The sequence below is a fragment of the Episyrphus balteatus genome, chromosome 2, assembly GCF_945859705.1.
Source record: "Episyrphus balteatus chromosome 2, idEpiBalt1.1, whole genome shotgun sequence".
Classification (NCBI taxonomy): domain Eukaryota; kingdom Metazoa; phylum Arthropoda; class Insecta; order Diptera; family Syrphidae; genus Episyrphus; species Episyrphus balteatus.
This window is the reverse complement of record NC_079135.1, coordinates 84,202,138-84,222,392: the sequence shown is the minus strand read 5'-3', so window position 1 is coordinate 84,222,392 and position 20,255 is coordinate 84,202,138. Positions and strand designations below refer to the sequence as shown.

The window sequence follows — 20,255 nt, the reverse complement described above, 5'->3', positions numbered from 1 at the left end:
AAAATTACATAATATCTTGGGGCCCCAGAAAATATTACTTACATAATTTAAGTGACTAACAAAAGATAGGTATATTAGGGGCCCCAAAAAAAAATAAGTGGGCCTATACGTACTTTTTTATTTGTTCTTATTTTCTATATCAAAGTGGCCCCAAAAATTTGGTCTTGCCCCGGGCCCCGAAAGCTCAACGTACGCCCCTGGGTCCTATGTCTCCAAAATCAACAGCCATAATGTTAAAGAAAAAATACCATCTTCGTCTTGAATTAAGGCTTGGCCACACTGGAGGGTATGCGGAAGCGGTACGGGTAGCGGTGAGGGTACTTGTATGAAAAAAATTCTAAACTGACACATCAACGTTCAGGTGTGGAATTTTTTTAGTACAAATATCTTTACCGCTATACCGCATACCCTCCGGTGTGGCCAAGCCTTTATGTCAAATTCAAAATAATAAAAATATAAATAAAAAATTCAAGAAAAACATTATATTAAGTAATAAAACAATAACAAAAATTTTCGTTCAAGACTTCGTTGTGTTCTTTTTGTATGGAAAATTTCGTTTCGCTTCAGCTGCTAGTCTAATATCGGCTCAAAGTCCCAAACACTCACTTGCATATGAACACGCCCAAAAATTTACTCCATTTCCATCACGGTCCAAAGGAGAAATTCTACCAAAATTATTGCAGCAAATACACAAACCATTTTGGAACAACACGGAAATATGAATACAATATATTTTTCAACCATCACCAAAAACAAAAAGCAGGATAGCAAATCGAAGACGAAATGAGAAATAAAAAATGGCTGCTGCTTGTCAATTCTGCAGCTCTTTTGTCTGACGAGTTTTTCATTCGATTTTAATTTTCTGTTATTGAAAATTTATTAAAAAAAAAAAAAAAGAGTTAATTTATTGAAGTACTTTTTTATAATTAACTTCTTGCAATAACCAATAAATAAAAATTTCCCTTAATTACAGTGCGGCTTGGCACAATCCAACAGTATTCCGGATTTTAATTTCGGATACTGAAAATCCACCATTAAAAAATAATAATTGCGTATCTCGTCGTCTTCTTGTTGTGTGTCCATCCCATCACCAACCACATCAAAAACACATTTTTTTTTTCTTTACCTTAAATTTTTTGAAAGAAAAAATTAAATAGAATAATACAAAGTAAGTGATTTTTTGTGTTATAATTTTTATATTTGAACAAATTTATTAAAAAATTTGAACAAGAAATAGAAAATTTATTGTAAAATAAAAAATAAAATTTGTTCACACGGTAAAAAAAAAAAAAAAAAAACACTAAAGAAAAATTTTAAGTCGAACAACAATAATATATTTGTCCTTTTCTTTTTCATTGAATTTTAACAGACGGATTCGTTCTTGCAATTTATTGTCGAAACAAAAAAAATATCTACGAAAAAAGTGGCACACGGAAAACAAAAAAGAAAACGGGAGTACTTCAACACACATTTTTTTTTTTATTTAATTTCCATATAAAAATTTATTCTTCAAAATTCTTCGCAATTTAAATTGAATAAAAAAATAACAAAAGAATGGAAAAATTACGCCAGATGAAAGACAGAGGAAGCTCTGAGATTATAATTGGAGGAAAATATAGAGTTATCCGGAAAATCGGTGAGTAATTTTTTTTTCTTCTTGATTCCCATAAAAACGTCTTTCTTTTTTTTTTTTGTTCAAAAGAGAAGACATACATTTTCGTAAGAAACTTACAAGATTCATAAATTATTGACCAACAATTTATTATTAAAGAAAAGACTTGAAAGAGTTGCTTTAAGTAGTTTTCCAAAATAAAAAAAAAAAGTTTGTCGTCGAATTGATTTGGTTTTGAAGGGCGAAACTTGTTTTTGCAGGGCATTAGCAAGCAGTTTGTTAAAAATCAAGTACTACCTGCAGCCATTTTTTCTACTTGCTTGCATCTAACGGAATGGTGTAGTGTAGAATTCTGGGTTGCATTATGCCACAGCTGCATACAGCAACTTGCATTGACGATTAACGACGACTCTGCCAAGTCTATTTAAACAAATCAGAGCTATTTGAGTCGTCTCTAATTAAATTAAAACTAAGCCAAGGTGAGACTGGGTTTTCTAATTGGGAAAACACAATCAGTGTCCAGCTGTTAGGTGCTTCAGTGAATCATTGGAAAGCTGGACAAGATGATGAAATATGAAATGTCTAACATAAAATGAAAAATGTTTCCAGAAAAAGCAATAACGATCAGGTTGAAAGGGAAAAGCTACTTATCAAGGTTTTGATTGTTCATTATTTGTTGGTTGGGTTTGTTGTTGTGGTTTTAGCTTTGTGGGTAGATTGGTATCTATCTACTTGTAGCAAAAGCAAAGTTTCTTTTTTTTTTTTAAAGTTAGCATGTAAGCCCTTTTTTTTATTCATTGAATTATTATGATGATTAATGAACTCATTTTTAATGGAAGCCTTTTGTATTACACAATTTTTTGATATTTTAATCGACATAATATAATAGAAGTGGACAAAGTGGTCTAATAAATCGATTATAGGTAGCTGACATGAAGAGGTGTTTGATCCACATAAAAAAAAAAAAACCAACATAGACTCCAAATGTATTAGATAAGGTTTTGAAAAATTTAAAATAATTAACTCTCTAGGTAAGGTACCTATGCAAATTATAAACCTCTTTGATTCAATCGATACTATTTTTGAAGTTATACTTCTTATGGGAGGGTGAGTATGAAAATTTACTTTTTGACAAGAATGTCAAAGGGATTATGACGCGATCACCCTGGGTAGCAGGGCTGTCGTTTCACCTTTAGAGTAGGCAGTACTTTAGTATTTAAAAATGCAGTACGCCGCAGTACGGCAAACATAAAACACACAACACGTTGCAAGTTACATGTTTCATGTGGCAAGTTGCATGTGGCAAGTTGCATGTGGCAAGTTGTATGTGGCAAGTTACGTGTGGCAAGTTGCGTGTGGCAAGTTGCATGTGGGAAGTTGCATGTGAAAAGTTGCATGTGGTAATTTCCATGTGGCAAGTTGCCAGGGCTGCAAAAAGCTCACATTTCAGCTCAGCTCAAATTTGAGCTAGGTACCATAGCTCAGCTCATTTGAGGTGAGCTGAAAGTGAGCTGAGCTGAAAGTGAGCGCCCCCAACTTCCAACGCCTATATCTCGGAATTTTTAAGAAAATGAAAAAAAATTTTTGATGCCAAAAGGTAGCGGGGACTCTAATCTACATTTAATTACAACTCTCATCCCTGTAGGTCCACGCGTTCTCAAACCGGGAGAACTTAAAAGTAAAAAAAAATAGGCACGATCCTGAAAAAATAGGCATGATGTGGCGGTTTAACATGGAAGGCGATTTTTTAAAAATCTGACAATGTGCAAAGCGTAGGCCCATGACACAAGCTATTATTTGGCATCACTCCCAAAAATTGCTCTCAAGCGGTTTAGCTTCTAGGAGCGTTCAAAGATTCGGGGATTTTTCGAAAAAAATTTTTACCCTTACTTTCAAATGCGATTTTCTCGGAATTTTGAAAAAAAAATCGAAAAACCGGATTATACCACTATCGGGTAGCTGAGAATATAAGCTTGCATATGGCACCACTCCCCTGTCTCTAGATCAAAGCGTTCAGCTCCCAGTTTTTTCGCGCCCCCAACTTCCATCGCCTATACGCGGAATTTTGAAGAAAATGAAAATAAAATTTTTGATGCCAAAAGGTAGCGGGGACTCTAACCTACATTTGGGTACAACTCCCATCCCTGTAGGTCCACGCGTTCTCAAACCGGGAGAACTTAAAAGTAAAAAAAAAAATAGGCACGATCCTGAAAAAATAGGCATGATGTGGCGGTTTAACATGGAAGGCGATTTTTTAAAAATCTGACAATGTGCAAAGCGTAGGCCCATGACACAAGCTATCATTTGGCATCACTCCCAAAAATTGCTCTCAAGCGGTTTAGCTTCCAGGAGCGTTCAAAGATACGAGGATTTTTCGAAAAAAAAATTTACCCCAACTTTCAAACGCGATTTTCTCGGAATTTTGAAAAAAATCGAAAAACCGGATTGTACCGGAATTTTTGTTTATGATAAAAAAAGAAATATTTTACTAAAAAAATAGAAATATATTTACTATTAAAAAAACCAAGAAAAAAGATCACGAAAAATTATCTGTTTTATTTATAAAAATATCCATGTGTTAAAATAATTCCATTAATAACTAGAACCAAACATCTTAAGCTATGGTGTTTTATAAAAGTTTAATATATCTTCATATTTCATTATACTTTCCAAATAAAAATCAATGTATCCTCTCACCCATCACAGCTCAGCTCAGCTCACTTTACCTTAGCTCACCCAACAGCTCAGCTCAGCTCACCGACAGCTCAGCTCACCCAATAGCTCAGTCCAACCATTAGCTCAGCTCACTTTTAGCTCAGCTCACTTTTAACTCAGCTCACTTTCAGCTCAGCTCAAATTGAGCTGAGCTGTGAGCTGAGCTTAGCTCACTTTTGAGCTTTGTAGCAACCCTGCAAGTTGCATATTGCAACTACTAGTGCTGAAGCACACACAATTCTCATAAAATTACCATATCGCACATTTTATGCGCAATTCATTTACTTTCGTTAACCTTATACCGTACGTTCTGAACCGCACAACATGAGTAAATTTCACAGAATAAATTAAAAACTACATGGACGCAAGGAGGATGAAAAAATTAATTCATTGTTCACTTGATAAAAATTTAAAAAAAACTAAGTGTGGATTAATTACTTCATAATAGAAATTAAAAATATGAAATTCATTTACATATACTGAATGAGAAGTATAACTTCAGTCGCGTGTACATGTGTACACACACTTTTTTTTTGTTTTTAAATATAAATATGTACTACATACATTAGTACTATATTCATACTTATGTGTATGTACAAGAGCTATTGAGTTTGATTTTTTATTTGATTAATTCTTAAGGCCTTGATAAAAAATAAAATAAAAAAAAAAAATACTTAAATGGCGAAACATGAAACGATGAAGGTCAATTTTTTTTTTGTCTTTTGTTTGATTTTTTTTTTTTTTGCCATAGTTGGGCATCTAAAATCTAAATGCAAAATAAAGTTGGTTAAATTCAGCAGTTATATAGGTATACTTTGCAACGGTTCATTTTTTATTTTGCAAAAAAAAAAAAAAAAAAAATAGACTAAGCTGGGTACCTATATGTTTATAAAAAGTTTTAATTCGCTTTTTGATACTTTGGTAGAATTTGTTGAACCTTTGGTTCCATGAAGTTTTCCAGCACAGTTAAGTGTATAAAACATGAAGCTGTACTATTTGACCTTTTTTGTTCTGACAGTTTTCACGTATTTGTGCTGTTCTGACCTATTCTGTTCCAGTTTTTCTTCATTAAATAGACCTACAGTGACGGACAAAACAATAAGACCACCTCTATCACTCTTAAAATATTCTCTCTATCTCTTTTTAAAATTATATAAAAAGGCGCTTTTTACTATATTCTGCTTAAAATAAGGGAACTATTATGAAATAAAAGAAAAAGAATATATTATGCACAGATAATTTGATGCAAAAAATAAATGTATAAACTAAAAAGAACTCTCAAATCTTGTGGACAAAACAATAGGACCAAGTTAAGTCATTTATTTTTGTATTACCTAGGATTCAAATTTTAAACAATATTTTAAATAGAATACTCTTGTGAGATCATTTAATATTAGTGGAGCAAAAAAAAAGTTGGGAAACATTAAAATGGGTCGTGGAGTCCATTGTTCTTCAGCCGTGAGAGAATTGATGCATTAACTGACAAGAAAAGGCAAATCAGAACGGGGAATTACCGAAACTATTGGTTAATTAAAAAAGTTTGTATTAAACGCACTAGAGCCCCCAAAAGAAAATTTTAAAATAGGAACAAAGCGAAAAACTTCACAAAAACACGTCTAAGAAATAATGCGATTGTCATAAAAAGACACTTTCAGGTCATTTTTGGACATTAAATTAGAGCTTAACTTGCTAATAAGTGAGAAAACGCTCAGAAGAAGACCATAAGAAAAGTAACTCTTCCAAAGAACCCCCAGGGAAGTTTCACACCTCAGCAAGAGGCATCGCAAAAACCGAATCAATTTTGTTTAACCTGTTTAATTGGATTGGTCCAGATAATGAAGAAAAATTGGCGCAATGTTCTGTAGCCCGACGAAAGTAAAGTCAAATTAGTGGGATCAGATGGCAAAAGATGGATAAGGCGTCCAGAGTACGCAGATTTTAAACCGCAATACACAAGACAAACGCTTAAACACGGTAGAATAGAATTAATGTTGTCTTGGTTTGCCCGATCGCCGGACCCAAGTCCAATTGAAAATTTGTGGGCTATCGTTGAGAACTCATTGGTTGCAAAAAAGTCGAGAATTAAGGATGAGTTGTGGCAAAAACTTCAAGAGACTTGGTATGTAATACCGAGACGAACTTCTCGCAAATTAGTGGAATTAAAGCCTCCAAAAGTATGTGCGGTGATGGTTAAATAAGGGCTTTTCGACAATTTATTGGTTTTGACCAGAAAAAGAATTGAAATATGAAATAATTTCCATTTTTTGAGTAGTGGTCCTATTGTTTTGACCGCTTTAGAAATCAATTTATTTTCGTATTTATTTATTTTTTTTATTTAAACAAAAAATCTTGTTAGATAATAAATTGATTTAAGTTCCTGATACTGTAAATTTTATATTAATAATTTTTTTTCTTTTAAAAACAATGAAAAATGTGTGTTTTATGATTTGTTTTTAAAGTAAGACGAAATGGTCTTATTGTTTTGTCCATCACTGTATTACCTCTAAATTTTGACATACAGGACAGGGCTGCCAAAAATCATAATTTAGCATGATTTTCATGTTTTTTTAACAAAAATCATGTTTTAATGTTTTTTTTTTTTATCTAAGAGAAAAATCTTTACAATGTGTTTGTTAACCAACAACCTTTTTCACTTGGTGAACTGTTATTTTTAATAAGTAACTGAATACAAGAAGTATTTATATGAAGTTAATCTTAAATGCGTACAAATTATAAACTTAATTATGTTTTCAAATTTTTATTCCTGCCATCTTAGTAATTTAAGTTATAACTACAACTTTTTGAAAAAAGTGGAAAAATTACAAAGGCAAAAAACTTTATTTCCTACAAAATCCATTTTTTCGGAAAAATAAACTGCAAACAAAATTTTTGAAGCCAAGATCTAAGCTTTCTGCATCATAAAATGAGTTTAAAATTGTTCACTTTTAAAATTTTTGCAAAACGGAGCCTATGTAGTTATACCTTTGATACTTTATTAATACTATTTTATAAAATAAACTCGAAATAGTTTGTTTTATTCCTGTCCCTAGTCACGATGTGGTTGTTCAATTTCTATCAGTTTTTTCTTTTTTTTTTATAAATCATGTTTTTTAAACTGAAATCATTTTTTTATCATGTTTTTTTTTTTCAAATTTTGAAATGGCAGCACTGTTGACATATATCGCTTGACTTTCACTTAAATAAACAAGCAAGCTAATTATGAAATTCGGGTGATGTTTCATATTTTAACTCTTCAGTAAAGTGGTTTATTACAAGATAAACGCAATTTTTAAATGAAATTTTGTAATTATGTACTTACAGACATGGACATTAAAATAGAAACACAAGCCTGTTGGAAATAGTAAAATAAAAGCTATATTATACTGTCGGTAATCGTGTTGCTTTTCTGTTCAATGCATGATTTTGAAAGAAAAAGTTAACAATATGTATTTGTAAAATCGTCGGTGGAGCGGGCAAAGGGTGTTACACCCATTATTTCTTAAATGGGATTTTGATTAAATCTGTTGGATTTAACTAAATATGTACTACAATCGCTCAAACCAAGAATTCCCATTTTGGGCAATTCCAATTACATTCACAAAAATTTCCAACACATAAATCAATTTTTTTTTTTTTAATTTTAATGTAAATTGATGCGAAATTACTATCCATGAATGGAGCATAACTATTACTTTCATAATTAACTAAAAAAATTGTCTTTATTTTTAACATTTTCTTGGGAAAAATAAAAGTTTGATGGTAACTCACGTTACAAATATCGGACACGAATTTTAAGAGTCCGACAGTATGAAGTTTTTATGTGAAATTAAGAATCTTAATTTGTTTTCAATGAAGATTCCATACATACAAAATTACAAGCTTTTAATATGAGTGACAAAACCAAACATTTTTTCAATATTTCGAGGAAAAATTTTAAAATATTTAGGTAACTCACGTTACATTATTTTGGTAACTCATGTTACCTGCGATTTGTGGTTCCAAAAGTAAAGAAAAGATGCATTTTTACTCAAGTTTGTTTTTAATCGAAGAGTGTGTAACGAAGCTTGCTTAAATGTTAACTTATTTTAGCACTCACGAGGGGATATTGTCATCGTCACTATTAGACTCATCATATTTTCAGTTTGCTTGTTTTTCCGTCATGTGAAATTCTTCTGTTGTTGGCAAGCTTATGCTATAAAAATGCTTTAAGATTATTAAACTCCCTGAATTTTATGTCTATCCATAAGGGAATACAACAAAGAATCTTTTCTTGCAACTTGCATAAAGAGTTGCCGTTTGTAAATAGTAATTTGCTAATAAAAAAAGTAAAAAAGACTGCATAATTTGCTCAAAATTCGTGTCCACTTTTTCATGGAATTACCCTTTTAATCATAATTCAAATCATTCATGATTACATTTTTAAAAAAATATGAAGTTTGTAATTGCTGTCTTCCACAATATGCAACTCTTATAGCGTTTTCGATTGGTCGTCCGGAACTCTCCGGAATTCCTCCGAACGATTCTGAAACTGTTGGCTTGGCACTCAATGACAGTTCTAATTCCGAAAAGAAGAGAAAATCGATTCCGAATTTTAAGACAGAATCAAAACGAGAATCACGCACACATGTTCACACCTACGAGGTCAAAGTAATGAAATGTTATTGTTTGTTGTTCATTTCTGAATATTGAGATTTTTTACTATGCCAAACTTTAAATTATATTAAAATAAAGTAAAGATGACAAAAAAAAGATAACTTTTTATGGAATCAACAAAACAAAACTTTCATCAGGCGTTCGCATTATTCGACGTCACACAAATACAAATTAACTTCAGAATTAAAAGAAGTATCCAAGTTTGTTCGTTTGGAATTCCGGATCGGACCGCTCTAAGAACGGTCTATAAAACAAGCTGACCATTAATATAAAAACACCTGACAAAAAGTAAAAAAAAAACACTTTCTTTTATTCTTAAAGTGGTTTTTGGTGAGATTATTACTCCATGATTCAACTTAAAATGATGTTGTTACTTTAAATAAATGGCACAAAGCAATAGTTAGAGCACTCAAGACAAACGCATCTACAATAAAGCCTTAAAGCCTATATCTCATCTCTTTACACCCATTATTGAAATCAATTAAAGTACCCTCGCGACCACTCAGCTAACGAACAAATTAAAAAATCTCGCTTCATGATAGTATGTACTATAGATTTTTTATACAAAGGTCGCGTAGGCCTGTGTTTATAAAAAGTTCACGTTCAATTTTTCTACAAAAATTATTTTTGTATTAAAAAAAATTTGATCCATTACTTGATTAAAACGCCAATCGCTCTGATACTGAGCAATAATCTTGTTTATCAAGTGACTTGATTTTATCAAATTTATTTACTCGTCTATTCAAGTAATGCGCAGTGTATCTTTCTACATTTTATTCAATTTATTTACTTGAACTTGTTATAGAGATACAATAACAAATCAAAGTATGACTATGTTTGATGCAAACGAAGTTTATCGTATTTTGATTATTGTTTTGAAATGCTATCGCTTTTAATGGCACTTGAAAAACTCTGTATGGTTGAACAAATTACACTCAAAGGAAAATTGAATGCATCTTCTCTTTATTTATTTTGTTGATTAACACCGAATATAATTAATGTCAAACAATTTTTAAGCGAAAATCATGTAAAATAGTTTGGAAACAGAAGTGAAATATCGCATCCCACAACTTGATAGCTCACAAATATAATGTAAGAACATTGCTATACAAATATCTACGTATTATAACACTCCCATCAAGATAATTTGACAAAAACTTGAGTTGGAATAAAATTAATTTTTTTGTATGTGCGAAATTCATTCATTAATGCCAACAATGCGATTTGTACCTTCTTTCGTCTAACCAATTGAAAATTTCAACACCCAAGCGCGTTAAAATACCGAATAAGGTGACCAAAATCATTTACACCTACGAAGTCAGATTAATTTCTATTGATTAAAGAGATAACTGTTTTCAAATCAGACATGAAAGAAAATAGTTTTTGCAATGGGATTTCCAGATCAAAGGTTATGAACTGCGGAAAAAATACAATAAATCTGATTCATAAATAGTCAGTATACAACACAAAAAGAACTGTTTAAAACTTTACGACAAAATAAAATAAGACAATTAAATTTAACCTATTAAATTATTTTATTGTGTTACAACTCTTTAACCTTCTTAACTGCATTTGAATTAATTATTATTTGTAATGTTATCTTTTTTTTGTATTACAGGTAGCGGTTCATTCGGTGACATCTACCTTGGTATGAGCATACAATGCGGTGAAGAGGTAGCCATCAAAATAGAAAGTACCAATGCTCGTCATCCACAGTTGCTCTACGAATATAAATTGTATCGTGTTTTGAGCGGTGGTGTTGGTATACCACGTATTCGGTACTATGGGCACGAGAAAAGCTTTAACACCTTGGTTATGGATCTATTGGGACCATCTCTCGAAGATCTTTTCAACTTTTGCACACGTCATTTTACAATCAAAACCGTTCTCATGCTGGTTGACCAGATGATCGGTCGCCTGGAATTTATACATTTGAAATGTTTTATTCATCGTGATATTAAGCCCGACAACTTCCTAATGGGCATTGGTCGACACTGTAACAAATTGTTCTTGATTGATTTTGGTTTAGCTAAGAAATACCGCGACCCTCGCACTCGTGTACATATTCCCTATCGTGAGGATAAGAATTTAACTGGAACTGCGCGTTATGCATCGATTAATGCTCATCTTGGCATTGAACAGTCTAGACGTGATGACATGGAATCCTTAGGATATGTCATGATGTATTTCAATCGTGGTGTTCTTCCATGGCAAGGCATGAAGGCAACTAATAAAAAGCAAAAGTACGAAAAAATCTCCGAAAAAAAGATGTCAACTCCGATCGAGGTCTTATGCAAGGGTTTCCCCGCTGAATTTTCAATGTATTTGAATTATTGTCGTAGTTTGAGATTTGAAGAGCAACCAGATTACATGTATTTGCGTCAGTTGTTTAGGTGAGTATCAATGTCTTTTTTGTATTTTGAATTTAAAAAAATAGAACAAGCTATTTTTAGCAAAAACTTTTCGGCTTTTATAAAATATCATTGTTCTATTGCTGTTCTAATATTCGTTCGAATTTGAAAACGGCAACTAAAATTGAATCCGGACGGATTGAAAACGGTTGTTCTGATTTCCATTCGACTTTTTTGTTGGAGAGTATTTTTTTCCGGTAGCAAATTGCTACCCGGATTGAAAACGGCAAAAATTTGCCGGATTGTAGTTCCGTTCGTTTTGAGAAACACCTATGAATTCGCACAATATGTTTGAATACGGGATTCGAAACAGCTAAAATTTTAAAACGGGAGAAAATAGAATTCGAACGGAAATTAGAACAGCCGTGATAGTTTTAGAGCGGAATTCAGAGTCGTTACTCAAGTAAAAATTTTACTCAAGCGACAACAACAGTAATCACAACAAGTTGTGACTACTTGTCTTTAAAAATCGCTGCTAAGCACATCAAAAATTCTCCAAAAATGATATTTTTGTTTTGGAAAACTGAAAGTTAATTTGTTAATATGTTATTTTCTCAAACTGTGACATGTGATAGCGACTACTAAAATTTAATATGAAAAGAAATTTCACGTGATAGAACCGAATGACGTAGCTACTTTTCCAAAGTACAAGGCGCCCCAACATAGTTTATGTTTATCTTTACATGCCACGTCTTAAATTAAATTCAAGTTTATTGCTTAATGACTACATTGTAACGAATTTAGTATGATGAATATAATGGTATAGTCTAATTTATAATGTGGGAGGAAGCTATGCTGAAATGCCACCCATTGATAAAAGGAAAAAAATTCAAATGTATGAAAAGCCTTTGCCGTCCACCCCTCATTCTGGGTGGACCGGAAGAAAGGAATTTAAAACCCCCTCACCCTCCGGAGAGATGTAAATATCTATTGATTTAAAAGATTTTCTTCGTATTGCAGTTACGTAGCACAATGTCTACGGCAGAAGCGCTGGCCGATAAAAAAAAGAATGTCACCACCCATCCATAAAAAAAAACAACACCTAGATAAAGAGAAAACGTATGAAATGTAAAATTCTGGGGGAAATTTCTAATTATAATGCAATAACAAAGCAGTTTAAAAAAATAATACTTATGTATATAACTCAAATAATGACTGCCACTGATATAGATTTTCTTTGAACGATTCAAAAAAGGCGACAAGCCTTATTCCGCAAGATGCACTCAGAACTGTTTAGATTGAGAGAAGAAGAAATTGTTTTTACCATTTATTATATTAAATTGCTATTTGAAGAAGCATACACTTAACACTTTCAGAATTATTTTTTCTTATGAAGTTTAAATTGAGAATAATGGTATGTGAAATGGCTTCTTACTGCGAAAGTAGATCAATTTTTTTTTAAATAAAATCAAAACTTTGTTGTTTGAAAATTGTAGTTAATTCTTTCGAACCCAAGCTATGAAAATCAATATTAAAAAATGTTTTTTCAGTATTATCGTGTCAAAACATCACAACTAAGAAATATAAATAGCAAAAAGTTATTTTCCAAAATAATAAATAGCAAAACTAATGTGTTACTCTCATGTTACATGTAAGAAACATGCACTGCCTATGACAACCAAAAAAAGTCGGACAACTGAGAAAATAACTTTTTATGGAACAATAATGTATGCTACTTCATCTTAGCCAAAAAACAAAACACTTTGTGGATTAACATTTTTTATATAATTTAAAATTATGACCATATTATATAAAAAATATTTTTTTTCCCTTTTTTGATAAAAAAAAATTTAAAGTATAATATTTGACTAACTTTTTGTAATAATTCAGTAACTAGGCATTATTATCTTTCAATTAAGCCATCAAAACCTAATTTAATTAAATTTAATGAAATATTTTTTTACGAATTTTTAAAAATATGTTACATGAGAGTAACGCTGATTCCAAAAGGGTTAAAAATAAAATTGACAACAAGGAACAAGAATATGTGGGACAAAGAATGTGGGATTTGCATTCGCCGAACCAAAAATCTACAAAAAATTCAAATTTAGTATATCTAACAAGAAAATAAAAAAAAAAAAACATTAAGTAGTCATTTTTTCCAATTTATTATTACTGAAATTTAATTTCTTTACAGAATTTTGTTCCGCACCCTTAATCACCAATATGATTATATCTATGATTGGACAATGCTTAAGCAGAAGACTCATCAGGGTCCAGCGAATGCAGCTATACCACAAGGAACGGCAGAACCTCGCAACGAACGGGATAAGGAGAAAGAGAAACAAAGCGGAAAAACAATGCTTTCCGATTAAATTAGATTAAAAATAAAAAAATGCAATTTATTTCTTTAAAACGTTATCTAATTGAAACAAAACAAAAAAGAAAGAAGAAAATACAAAAAAAGAACAGAAATAGTAATTTTAAACTAATTGAAAGGAAATCTTATATTAAAAAAAAAGTAAAAAAAAAAATTATAATTATAATAATAATTTCGCGCCGAGTAAAAACAAACCACAAACCTACCACACGATGACATTTCTGCAAAAATAATTTGCACAACAGGTTTTATTTACGTCGTCATAATTCCCTCTCTCTTTGAAAAAATCCTAACCAGCAAAATCAAGTTATCTATACCACAACAATGATTTATAAAATATAATGTTGAACAATGTAAATTAATTTTAACAAAATCCTTAGATTTTTTATTTAGAGATTTTGGCTAAAAAAAAAATATCAAAACAAAATTGAAATGGAAATAAAAACAAAAATAACATCTAAACAACATCGCAGCCCTTTTAAACTGTAGTTTTTTAGTAAACGATCTTTTTTCGTTTGGAAATAAATTAGCGTTATTTTATTTTTTAAGGTTTTATATTAATCATATTCTTTTTTTTATTTACGAAACTTACTCATACATAAACATAACATTGTTTTCAAATGAATTTTTTTTTGTTTCATTAAACTATACTCCTTGTTTTTTTTTTTTTTTAATCTACAATTCACTAAACAGTCGTTGTTTATTAATTTTTAGTTAAAACATAATTTTTTTTTCATTATAGGTCCTGAAAAAAAATTATATATGTATGTGTAATTGATGCAGAAACAATAAATAATTTTTGTATGTAAGAAACCATAATCATTTCGTAGAGTAATATATTATTAATTAAACGAAAAAGTCTACAATATAAACAAAATGAAACAAATTTCTAAATGCATACATTACTTATGAACCTGTATCCGATTATTGGTTTATTGATAAGTGAATAAAGCATATTAAAAAAAAAAAAAACATAAAATGGGGCAGACCCCTTAAAACTAAGTTGAAAATCTTTTAATTATTTTATCTTACAGCTGGTTTAATATGTAATTATTATCGAAGCTAGCGAAACTAAACATTTTTTTAAATTTTCAATACAACATGAATCACAATTTCACCGTGGCGGTTAAAGTATTCACTTTCATGCGGAACTAAAATTTAAAATCATCGAAAAACATTTAAATTTCTCAGGTATTGTGAAAGTGCCATTGAACCAACGTTTTCGTGTGCGAAAGGTTTGCTTCATATTTTTTCTCGTTTTGGAAATGCGATTCATTCACCATGTTCTGCATTTATGCTGATGCAAAGCATTCGACGTATGATTTTTCGAGTCTTGAAGTTAAGTATTAGAAATTAAAGAAAAACCTACCGTTACTTTTGTTCTTAAAAAAAAAATCCTAAAAATCCCTTTGGATACTTTCCGGCAATAGACACCAAGTTTAGTGTGAAAAAACATGCAGATTAGGGTGGTCCGCCTTTTTTATTTATCATCGTGACTTGTTGTTATCTCAAGTAACCAAAGAGCATTAAAAATAAATAAGGCTTTATGGTCCTAAACATTTTAAAACTAAAAAAATCGTTTCTTGTATGATAGAACCAGAACCTTTCAGAACTTAAATTTATTAGTCCAGTAATAAGCCCTGGTTGCTATCGCTGTATTATCTGTACATTTATGTGCTTTTTATAAATAATAATTGGGAAGAGGTGGTTGATAACCTCCCATACGAGGATTTTTGGAAACGTGAATAACTTTTCTCCCGGAACTCAAATTGGGGAAAAGTGAAATTCAATTTTTCCGGGTGGAATCTTGTTCACGGGAAAATCACGCCTTTTGGAGTATAGGGTTATTTCGAGAGACCATATCGTGGGCACAAAACCAAAACCGGGAACCTTCATTTTTGGACATTTTCAGTTTAATGCGTCATTTAACTTGTTACAGAATTTTGTTCCGGTCCCTCTATTCACTGCGTTGACCCCAAACCTCCATCAATTGATAGCGTAAACTATCAATTTGCGTTGCACAAGTTTACATAAGTTTGCATGAGTTTCCAAAACTTTGAAGCCGTTTTTCACAAATACAATATTGCAGATTCGTGGTTTTAGCTTAGTTCTCATGACATGCTGTCCCATTGGTTCAAATTAAAGGAATAATTCAAAAAGATAATGCCCAAGAAAACAGCTATCCCTATCCAGTAAAAAAGTCATCGTCCTTGCTGGACGATGGAGATCTCTAACACATCGCAATAGTTTCAGGAAACTGGTTAGAAAATCAAGTTTTTCAAACAATCGAGCCTGTCCAAAGATCGACTTGAATTTAATCGAAAATTTGTAAGCTTTCATAAAGAGGAAGATGGTGCAGTACGAGAAGGCTTGTGTGGTCCAGAGTCGAGTTTGAATGTACGAATATTTCTAACAACTTAATAGAAAAACTAGTTGAAACGTGTCAAAACGGACACTAGTGTTCAGCTCAACACATATTTAAGATACAAATATAACTTTTTTTTATAAATAAATAAATGAATCGAACAATACAAAATTTAGTTGGAAATAAAACAAATTTATTTTTGGCTTATGTGTCAGTAACTTTAGGGGAGGATATGTGCTTAACTAACTTCAGCTCCGGCAGTCGTTTTTCCTTTTTAATTTCTTCAATATTATTTATATATTTTCGTAGCTCTGTTGGCACTCGTATTGCTCCATTTTCCAATTGATTATTTTCAAATAAGGTTATCAAAAGTCGAGGTATAGCTCCGGCAGTTCCATTTACCGTATGTGCATATTTGATTTCATTATTAGCTGTACGATAGCGAATATTTAACCGTTTCGCTTGGTAATCTGTACAGTTGCTACAGCTTGAAATCTCACCCCACATTTGTCTTCCAGGCATCCATGATTCTATATCGTATTTTTGATATGCCGGCGCACCTAACTCAGAAGGTGGCATATCAAGAAGTTTAAAGTGAATGCCAAGTTTGTCGAATAAACTTATTTCGATATTTTTAAACGATTCCAACATTTCCTCCGATTTTTCTTCGGCACAAACTGAAAACATTTCGACTTTGGTGAACTGATGTACCCTGTAATGGAGATATATTATTTTTTTTATTTCTGGAAAGTTTATTTACAATGAACTACCTGTACATTCCTTTCTCTTCGTGTAAGCCAGAAGTTTCAGCACGATAACATCTGCTTACTGATGTAACTTTTATTGGAAGTTCCTCCTCGTCAAATATTTTATTGGCAAAAAATCCAGCTAAAGCCATTTCGGAAGTTCCTGATAGGCACTTTCCAGAGTTTAACTTGTAAACCTGAAGGAGTAAGTAATTCATACAATTACCAGTTAAAAACTTTGAACACAATAAATTTGAGGGGATAGTACGATAACTAAGGCGGTAAGAGGAGTCAAATACAAGCATTTTTTACTATAGGAGGGGGGTCTATCTGTCCCCGTTTAGGAGGGAGGGGTAATTTTTTAAAAAATGACTCAAAATAAAAAAAAAAAATATTTAAAAATGACGGTAACACCTACATAGTCTAAGAGCCGGGAGCAGATTTATTTGTAGCGGTGGACTCAATGATAACAAAAATACCCATGGCAGACATTTTAAGTGGGGCCAAACCCTCGGCAGACGGTTTCGAAAATGCAGTTTTTCTGAAAATTGATTCATTTAGGGTAACCACTTGAAATTAGTCGCATCCTGTAGCGGTGGACTCCCTGATAACAAAAACACCCATGGCAGACATTTTGAGTGGGGCCAAAACCCTACACTGTTATAGTAAATTTGTTAATTGAATATAAATTGTTCAACAGGCAAGATAAAAATGTTGAGTTTGGAATATACAGAATTCCAAAAAGCAGAATAATGGATTTGCAGAATTTTGAAAACAGAATTTTGGATTTACAGAATTTTGAAATATAGAATAATAGAAAAGCAGAATAATGGAATACAGAATTATGTTCATACAGAATTTTTCATTCAAATACAGAATTTTGGTCATACAGAATTTTGGAATGCAGAATAACGACCCGTTCCCATTTGTATCAAATAAAACTGGATTTGGAGGAATTTTTCTAACTTTAAAATGCATTTTGAGATACAAAACGACAATTTTTGACTTATGTTGTTAATACCAAACTCAATAGAGTTTAAAAATTAAAAATCTAATAAAAACGTAGTTTTCGTGTTTTTCAATTTTCTCAAAAACTATAGTTATAGAAACATAGGTACGGTTTTCAGTGTTTGATCAGGAATCAATTGAGGCAGTTTACTTTATCAATCAGTTATGTATTGAAATTCACAGTCTTAAAAAAAATAGTATTCAATGTGTTTGTTAGATATGAAAATAAAAAAACCGTCTCGGTTGCTGGTTGAATTGAAACTCAACTCGGCATAACATGTTTTTAAGCTTTTTTTTCACAATTTTTGACTTTGAATTCGATTATTTCAAAAAATATTGATTAAAATATCTTTATTTGAAATTTAAAATTCTGGGTTTTGAAAAAGGTATCTTTTAAAGTTGTAAGTGTTGCCATTATTATTAAATATTTTTTAAAATCATTTTTAGTTCTTTTTTAGAAAATTGCTCCTCCCTTCTAAATGGGGGGAGATAGACCCTCCCTCTGATAGTAAAAAAAAGCTTGTATTTTACTGTTCTACAAAATCAGTTACTATTTTTCACCGCCTTACTTATCGTACTCTTGCCAATTTGAGTATTAGGTACCTACTTGCGTTCGCTCGCCAGATGTTTGCATGCCACATCCCTCAATAACCTCTTTTGGAAGTATATCTGGCACCGACATCAACCGGAAACCGACCGATTTAAGTTTTGTCAAGAAATATTCGGTAAGTGCATGTTCCATTTCAGCAGCAGCTCCCATTAGGTAATAACTTTTATGGCCGGTAAAATTGCCCAGATGATCCATGCGAAATAAATTTGCTTTTGTTGCTAACTCTGAAAATTCTTTTGGTTTAAATGTAAATTCAGTTTGCTTATTGTATCTTGATAGTTCTTTTGGATCGTCGCCATAGTTAAGTACTCTGGGATGAGTTTTATTGGGTAGTTTAAGCAATTCTAATTGAAGGGATTTTTGTAATTTCTGGATTTCAGTTTGTGATAAATGAGTTGCATTTAGATTTTCTAAAATTGTCCGGATAGCAGGTACATTGTTGCGATGTTTTCGGAGAATAGCATTTTTCTCACAACTATCAAGTTCGTGTTGAATAGTTGCATCACACTTTGCTGCAGGATTTACATCGATTTGATGTAAATAATCCAAGTTTCTTGAATGGGATATTAAAAGAGAATTAAGAGGAAGGAAATATTTTGAAATTCTGATATTTTGCAAAGCAAACATTTTGCCAAAGGTAAATATTTGAAACTTTTTATTCCAAATCCAAATCAAAGCACTTTCCTAAAATTTGGTAAACAAATATTTGGTAGTTGACGTTTTCAAATTGACAGCTGTCAGATAGCCGGCCAGTTGGTCGTGTTCATCTTACTGCTGAAAACAATCTTTGGGCTCAGAGCCTACTAGGTCAGAATTTACCTTAGAGGATATAATATATGGAGTGCTTGTTCCTATACCTAATACATTGTAACGCCATATACATGGATAGGGGTCGCTGCCTTCGTTTTTCAGTGAGAGTCCGGTTCCGCAGCTGTAAATAAACACGCTTGTTGATGACAGCCATCTAATGAAAATAAAATAGAGGCATGCACTCATCGAAAAACTTAAAGAAACTAGAGCCCTCTATAAAAGCTTCACGGAACTAACAGCACAAGCACTCCAAATATTATATCTTCTAAGGAATTTACCCAGCAAACGTAGAAGTACTGATATAACCGGTGAAATGACGTCTAAAGGCTTGACCATACCGGAAGGTATGCGGTACCGTTACAGGTAGCGGTAATGGTACTTGTATTAAAAAAATTTCACATGTAAACGTTGTTGTCAGTTTGGAATTTTGTTCATAAAGTACCCGTACCGTACCTGTACCGCTACTGCATACCTTTCCTTAGAAAAGTATTTATTTTCCGCTGAATATTAGCACTCGGGAAAAAAAAAGATATTTACATTTTCTACATAAAAATAACGAATAAGTGAAGCGATATTATCTCTTTCACACCACGCGAATTAGTAATAGTATACTCTTGCGGCCCAGATGTACAAACGTGGTTGAGAGTTATTCAAGGATTAGCAGTGGTTCAATTTTAGTTCCAACATGAATTTGGCTATTTTAACATTAAGGTTTTACGCTTTTACAAATAATCTTTTTTAATGAATGTAATAAATAAAATCAGTTTATTATAAAAGGAAAAGATAATGAATAATTCATGTATTAGGTATTGAAAATAGTTTTAAGAAATGAAAAATATAAGTTATATATGAAATAGGTTTGGCACGTCCACGTCCGATTTGCAAGGCAACCTTACTACGATTGCCGAACAATACAAAGAATGGTGGAGAAGCAAACTTCCCCTATCCTCTTCTCGCTCTCTTATCGTTACAAAGGAAAGGACCTTGAACCTGTGCTTAACCTCA

General features: G+C 31.9%; 2 protein-coding genes across 3 annotated transcripts; one reads left to right on the top strand and one right to left on the bottom strand.

Annotated features, from left to right (window-relative positions):
* Window positions 1–780: 780 nt before the first annotated feature.
* LOC129911010 (casein kinase I) lies at window positions 781–14,713 on the top strand. Of its 2 annotated transcripts, XM_055988651.1 has the most exons (5): window positions 781–912; window positions 974–1,168; window positions 1,370–1,636; window positions 10,599–11,373; window positions 13,529–14,713. In XM_055988651.1, the coding sequence occupies exons 3-5, from the start codon at window positions 1,555–1,557 to the stop codon at window positions 13,704–13,706; spliced, it is 1,035 nt and encodes a 344-aa protein (XP_055844626.1). In that variant the 5' UTR covers window positions 781–912; window positions 974–1,168; window positions 1,370–1,554; the 3' UTR covers window positions 13,707–14,713. The 2 variants fall into 2 exon arrangements, with proteins under 2 accessions (XP_055844626.1, XP_055844627.1); XM_055988652.1 differs by lacking the exons at window positions 781–912; window positions 974–1,168 and adding an exon at window positions 1,181–1,277.
* A 1,540-nt stretch (window positions 14,714–16,253) lies between these two features.
* Window positions 16,254–19,156, bottom strand: LOC129911008 (serine--tRNA ligase, mitochondrial). Its single transcript, XM_055988650.1, has 3 exons — window positions 18,438–19,156; window positions 16,847–17,019; window positions 16,254–16,788 (listed from the first exon to the last, which is right to left on the bottom strand). The coding sequence occupies exons 1-3, from the start codon at window positions 19,065–19,067 to the stop codon at window positions 16,281–16,283; spliced, it is 1,311 nt and encodes a 436-aa protein (XP_055844625.1). The 5' UTR covers window positions 19,068–19,156; the 3' UTR covers window positions 16,254–16,280.
* Window positions 19,157–20,255: the final 1,099 nt, after the last annotated feature.

Bases quoted from the DNA above. Each gene is read 5' to 3' on its own strand.
- LOC129911010 (XM_055988651.1), top strand. From the start codon at position 1,555: ATGGAAAAATTACGCCAGATGAAAGACAGAGGAAGCTCTGAGATTATA. The intron at 1,637-10,598 runs GTGAGTAATTTT...TTTGTATTACAG, and splicing joins TAGAGTTATCCGGAAAATCG to GTAGCGGTTCATTCGGTGAC. The intron at 11,374-13,528 runs GTGAGTATCAAT...ATTTCTTTACAG, and splicing joins TATTTGCGTCAGTTGTTTAG to AATTTTGTTCCGCACCCTTA.
- LOC129911008 (XM_055988650.1), bottom strand. From the start codon at position 19,067: ATGTTTGCTTTGCAAAATATCAGAATTTCAAAATATTTCCTTCCTCTT. The intron at 17,020-18,437 runs GTAGGTACCTAA...TTACTCCTTCAG, and splicing joins CATCTGGCGAGCGAACGCAA to GTTTACAAGTTAAACTCTGG. The intron at 16,789-16,846 runs GTAGTTCATTGT...TCTCCATTACAG, and splicing joins GAAGAGAAAGGAATGTACAG to GGTACATCAGTTCACCAAAG.